Source organism: Austrofundulus limnaeus, unplaced genomic scaffold (assembly GCF_001266775.1).
Source record: "Austrofundulus limnaeus strain Quisiro unplaced genomic scaffold, Austrofundulus_limnaeus-1.0 Scaffold184, whole genome shotgun sequence".
In the NCBI taxonomy this organism is placed as follows: Eukaryota; Metazoa; Chordata; class Actinopteri; order Cyprinodontiformes; family Rivulidae; genus Austrofundulus; species Austrofundulus limnaeus.
The window spans coordinates 622,802-629,283 of record NW_013952586.1 but is presented as its reverse complement, the minus strand read 5'-3'; the positions used below and the strand labels follow the sequence as shown (position 1 = coordinate 629,283).

The window sequence follows — 6,482 nt, the reverse complement described above, 5'->3', positions numbered from 1 at the left end:
TAAATTCAGTTTCAAATCATTAAATTTAGTTTCAATTTAGTTTCAATTTATTTTCAAACCAATGCATTCAATTTCAAATTATGCACATTCAAATTCAATCTGAGCAATTCAAATTCAATTCCTTCTGACACAAGATTTATCCCATACATCTGACTGAGTTGCAGCTATTTTTGTTTGATGCAGTTGATGGCAGCCATCTTGAATTGAATTGAATTTAAAAGTTAACCCACCTGCTGCCCTTGGGTCAAAATGACCCACGAGGTCAAACTGAGACCTCATCATTTTGACCCAAGGGCAGCAGGTGGGTTAAGTAAGTAATGTTATTAAAATCTTAATGGTTTTGTGTGATATTTTGCTAACAGACAAAGAGGGTTGACTCCAAGCACATAGACTATGTGTTGTGGATGACTCTTTGCTACTACCACACGAAATATGAGCAAAATACCTGTAAAATTGACTAACTTTTTTAGTTGTCTTTAATGGTCATTTGACTGTGACGGCCATCTTGGATTGAACTGATTTCAAATGTCTATGTGTTGTAGACATCCACTCATTGATTACTTTTAGTTTCAGTCAAATTTGTCCAGGGGTTCATGAGACGTTTTACTGACAGACAAACAAACTCTCACTCAGGCATGGCCAAAATATTTTTGCCTGCCTTTTCAGAGTTGGGTGATAATTATAAATATTAAATATAAACACGCTCCATGCAAACAGTCTTTTACAGATCGAGTCATTCACCTTCTCATTCTGCTTCTTACTCTACTGAAGCTGCCCACTTAGCAAACATTTGTCTGGCCCAGTTCTGGCCCACACAATGCACTAAAACTCGGTCCAGACACCAAAAAGTATGACGGCCCTTTGGTGGTTTGCCAGAGGTGGTCCATGCATGGGCCAGCACCACATAAAGCAAACCACAACTGGGCCAGTTGTGGTGCACATCTTAAAAACAGTGCCATATTTGCCAGACCTGGCCCACAGCTGTCTGTTATGTGGATATGGTTGTAGTTTCTGGAAACATTGCTGTTCTCACCCTGACTGGAGGTTGTTGTGTTGAAAGCTTTTATTTTGTATTTGTAGTTTGCTCACCGTTTAAACAGTACAGACGAATCATGKCTGCAGGTTACACAAACATCTACAGTTACACTCAGACCAGTGCATTAAGCAGGGAGTCCATGTAGTCATTATCACTTTTTTATAGTTTTTTTTTTTTCAAAATCAGAACACAATGAATGATGGACTGTAAAGTCTGAAAAATACCTTCATAAACCTTGTACAATGCATTTTGCTCAGTGATACTGATCAGTCACAGAACAAGATATATCATGCAAACACATGCAAACATTTAGAAACTTTGATAAGACAAGGCCGGAGTGAAAAACAGGACTGGAACTTTTGTTCTCCTCTACAAAAACTGGAGTGAATTTCTACAGAGAGAGAAGAACAAAAGAAAGCAAATGACGAGTCTGAAACCGTAGTTTTTTTTGCACAGACCTCTGCAGGATAACACTTTCCTAAATACTTTTATTTTTAAATAAATGTGTTTGATTCAGTCAGTGGAGTTGGCTGTGGAACCTGTCACACAGAAACACCTTTCACTGTCTGTTCTCATTACAAGACGGTTTATTTTATAACTCTGGCATGAAAGGCAGTGGGCGATATGCATTCTGCCAAGGAACGTTGTGCCTTTAACTTCAGCTRCAGTTTAAAATACCCTCCTGGGAGGATAACTGCGTGCTGTATCCTGAATTAACTCTTGTAATTTTCCAGCCCCGTAGGCTTTTGGTTTTGGCAGATTATTAGTGGTTAGAGACACTTTGCTGTCAGCGTGTTGTATGATGAGCCCCCCTCTGGTCAGAGTTTTGGTTTTCCTGCTGACAAATTGTTGTGCAGCCAGCTTCTGTAGAGCCAGGAGAAGGTTTTTTTTTCATATACTTTATTAAATGTAAAACATGTTTTATAGTATATGTTCTATCTGCTGTCATTTGAACTCTGTCTCCTGTCCTACAGGAACACGCCTTTGAGAGCAGTCAGAAGTATAAAGAGGGCAAGTTCATCATCGAGCTGGCCCACATGATCAAGGACAATGGCTGGGACTGAGGGAGCCGAGGGACAACCGCACTGAAGGACGGGAAGAGGCGGAGGGGCTCGGGCGGCGATGTGTGTATGTGTGTGTGTGTGTGTGTGTGGGTGAGTGTGTGACTTTGGTTTGGCTGATTTACCATTAACCTCTGTAACTTACTGCCCATCCCTTCCTACCACACCTCTCAGTGTTCACACATGCACATGGTAAGCTCCCAGACTTCCCAGTTTGACGGAGAGAGAGAGAGAGAGAGAGAGAGAGAGACGACGGCAGGCTTGTTTGCAGCTAGCAGGACTAGGTGACTGGCCGGCAGGAGACAGGACGTCTCATCATTACAGTTTTGTTTTTATAAAACATTAGCGACCTGACATCAGCTTTACAAAGTGTTCCCTGAGATCCTGTGTGATTTTTACTCCAACTTGTCTCGTTGATATTAACTTATTTGGCTCAGAGGGGCGGGTTCCTTTTGGCCTCGGCGCTGACGGGCATTCGCTCTGTCCCCCGGCATGAATGAGATGGCCTAAGATGATTATAGCAAAATCCGACTGATTGGAACCCTGCCAGCTGGGCCGGCGATGAGGCCCTCGGCGGCGAGGCTTGGCGGCGAGGCCTGAGCGCATGTGCGCGGGGYTGCAGTGGGGCTGGATGCAGGGATTGCCGGGTTGCTCACTCCAAACAGTGGGGAGGGCGCGGGGTGGGGGGGATGATCCCGATCCTGCTATGTTGTTGCTTTGATGGCTTCTGGCTTGGATCTGTTCCACGCCTTGGTAGTGATGCAGTTCAGGAYGATTAGGGCGGAGTGAAGGGGGAAAAAAACAGATGGACCGCCACCAGCTTGTCCTGAAACACAACAAGAATTTGCCCTCGTGTCTGTGAGGGAGATCCCCTTGGGTTTTATTCTTCTGGCAAAACTCGAGTTGTGTAAAGAGATACCACACACACACACACACCTCATGCACGTCTCATGTTAGCAGATCCAGCCTGGTCACACAGACATATAGATTTACGTAACATAAGCATGTCTCAGGACAACCAATATGTCTGCCACAGAGTTGTGAACACTGTGAGCGTCTCTGCAGGGCAAACAGCAAAAAGTGGCGAAGCTCTGCAGGGTTTGTCACATGAGTGACGAGACGAAACATTCAGAAAACCTTTAACAAACTGGACGTGTGTTTGTTACATTACTGACATAAACACGAGGCAACACTTGACTCACTGTGGCAGGCCATTTGAACATAAAATCAAACTCATCACACACATTACAGATATCTGAAATTGGTTTATGACAAGACATATTAGTAAATTAAGATATCAAATTTTGTTTTGACTAGTACAAATTATGTCAGATTTACCTTTAAGTTGTTTGGAGGCTTTCATTCAAGATGCATCTTAAAGGAATTTTGACTAAAATACTGTTCTAGATATCTCGGTTAATTTTTCAGAGTCATCACTTTTAGTTCTGACTCGCCCCAATTCCAATTAAAGAGATCTTAAATGACATCATTATTAAAGATTTCTTAAAGGTATTTGTAGATATCAGATATATTAATTGGACTAGTGCAAATTAAGTTGCCGATATCTTGAAAGCAAATAATGACTCAGCAAAACTAAAAGTATCTAGAATAGAATAGAATAGAAAAGAATAGAATAAAATAGAATAGAATAGAAACTGTCTTTATTGTCCCGCATGGGGAAATTCAGGTGTAGTAGCAGCAGCAGATGCATACATCAATCTACAGAAACAGAATATTGCTATGTGACATTATCCACTGTAGCAATGATAAATAATTAAAATTAAGGATAGTAACAATAAAAATAAACATAGATCAAAATAAAAATAATCGTTACTGTAATGGGATATCAAGATGAAATTGGATAAAAATGAAAAATAAGGCAAGATACTGTGCAGAAGTGGTGATGGTTGTAGAGTCTAACAGCTGATGGTAGGAATGATCTGCGGTAACGTTCTTTTGTTCATTTAGGATGCAGCAGACTGTCACTGAAGGAGCTCTGGAATTATTCAAGATATCTCTGAGTTAGACACTTCTTGAGTTATTTTTTCATCTAGTCAGCTTTTCTATTCAAGATGTCTTGAATATTTATTTTGACAGGTCAAAATGTCACAGATTTACGTAACATTTTGGTTAAGTTTTGGAAAGTTTCTAAGACATCTTAGCCTTAATGAACCACTAGCCGTACCTTAATTTGCCATTCAGTGGTCTGCAATGTCAGGTCAGTCCAGCTCTAATTCTGGGGTTTTTAACATGATTTTTAGCTGCAGCTCAACATGAATTAAGACTCAAGAATAMATTTGCAAAATTCTGCAGGCAGCTGTTTGGACAGCTAAGTGGCAGCGGTGGGGCTTACGCACAATTTCTTAATTCAGATATCTCAAAATGTAATATTGAATAGTCGTAATTATGTTTGTGATATCTTAAATTGTAGATATGGATGAAATGAATGATGAATCAGGTGATGTCATTTCAGATTTCTTGAATTAMCATTCAGGATAATCAAAATGTTGTTGTTCCTAGTCAAAACTCATTTTTAGACATCTAGAATGTAATCAGAGATAAGACAAAGTTGATTTTGTGTYAAAATGGCCTGCCATAGTCTCACCTCCATATTCAACCACACYAAGTTTTCTGACTTTGCTAAACGTGCATTTGGAGACTTACCGTAMGTGGATAATATTTGTGTTCTCTTCCCTAGAACCCATTGCTCAGATACATCGTTGCTAACTTTTCTTTGCTAAGGCCAGGATCCGACTGCTAAATGTGTTGATGATTGTTTTTAAATGAGCAAATGTCACAGTTGGCTGCATCCAAAGCAACTGTTACATTAACATGCATGATATAAAACTGACTAGTTTCGTGCCATGTCCTCGTCACAGTTCTTGTGAAAAGAACATTGTGTGTTGCAGTGAAATTTCTAAGTGCTGTAATACAAAATCTAATCAGTTTCATTTCATCCATTTGAATTGTGAAACCAACTCACGGCGCAGTGAAGTGAGCAAATTAAAAAATGTGATCCTGGTTTAGAAAAGTAAAAATTAGTTGCTCTGTCTGCAAACGGTACTCGATAAGCTACCCGGTGACCACCCCCCCCACCCGCACCGCCCCACTTACCCGCTCCAGTTACAAACCAAACCCTTAAAAACCGTTAACTCTTCTGTGACTCGCAGGAACTGATCGCTCAGTTGATCCAGCACAACCAAAGAACCCCACCCGTCAACAAGGAACTGACCAAACAAAAGTTTTAGTTTTGCTTGGGCAAAAAGTGTTGCGAGAACAAGAGGGTGTGTGAATAGTTGAAAGCCAAGTTTGTGGATAGCCTTTTCTCTGACACAACATGATTTTTGTAAAAAAGATCTTAATATATGCTTTTATTCTATTTACTCCGTTCATCATGAGGGTTACCGTTCATGTCGGCTTCTGTGTCACAGCTTGTAAATAGTGTTTAAAGTATTGTGTTTTATCTCTGATCCATGTGGTGATAAATGAGTATAATTTAGTTCAGGTCATGCTTTCTCTCTGGTACCCCTGCATTGGCTGTACAATACTACTTTTTTACTGAAAATGTTTCAATTTTAATGTCTTTTGTAAAAGAGGAAGCTGATGTTGACTATATCATTGGATCTTCATCTAATAAAAATGCACCTTAATATCTGGATGGAGTGTAGTGTTGTTTTTTCCCCTTTAATGTTAAATATGGACATTTAAAAAAAAGAAGGTTAATGTAGCAGTGTTTTGTGTTGTACGATGGATGGATGGATGATTGGAAATATTTTTTAATTCAGATTTTGTTACTAGTTTAATTTCAAGGCTAAAGCCAAAGAGTTTGTACAGTTTTATGTTCTGTGCATCATGTATAACTGTATCTGTCATGTGAGATTATTACAGTATCTAAAACCAGCTCAGCTAAGATTATCAAGTGAACACAACAGGAACAAATAATACCCTTTGAGTCATAAACTGATCTGACTTTCATGTTCATTTGTGTGAAGATATCAGTGTTGTTTAAAAAAAAGTGAAATTTCTCACTCTCCATCCACTAACTGTGAGGTTTAATAGCAGTGCCCCACTGCTGAGAGCCCTCTAATAATAACAGATATAAATAAATGACTCATTCACTCATTTTGAGCAGAACATGTGGATGAATGTGCTCCACTTTATCAAAGAACAAGACACAATCTGTGCTGTGACCGACTGAGCGTAGATATTTTATTGTCCCCATGGTAACAGGTGCATCATCTGTTACTAATGGCAGAAAACTGCAGCAGCTTGGTTCCATCCTTATCTGTGTTTATGACTTTATGGTTCCAGTGAGGATCTGAAGCGTGTGTGTGTGTGTGTGTGTGTGTGTGTGTGTGTGTGTGTGTGTGTGTGTGTGTGTGTGT

General features: G+C 39.9%; 1 protein-coding gene across 1 annotated transcript in view; it reads left to right on the top strand.

Moving 5' to 3' along the window:
• Positions 1–5,755, top strand: part of LOC106524376 (protein yippee-like 2) — a 19,387-nt gene extending 13,632 nt beyond the window's left edge. Inside the window, exon 5 of the mRNA XM_014018166.1 lies at positions 2,011–5,755. Within this exon, the coding sequence (XP_013873620.1) occupies positions 2,011–2,100 (90 nt within the window). The 3' untranslated portion in view covers positions 2,101–5,755. The remainder of the gene's footprint in view (positions 1–2,010) is intronic.
• The last annotated feature ends 727 nt before the right edge of the window (positions 5,756–6,482 follow it).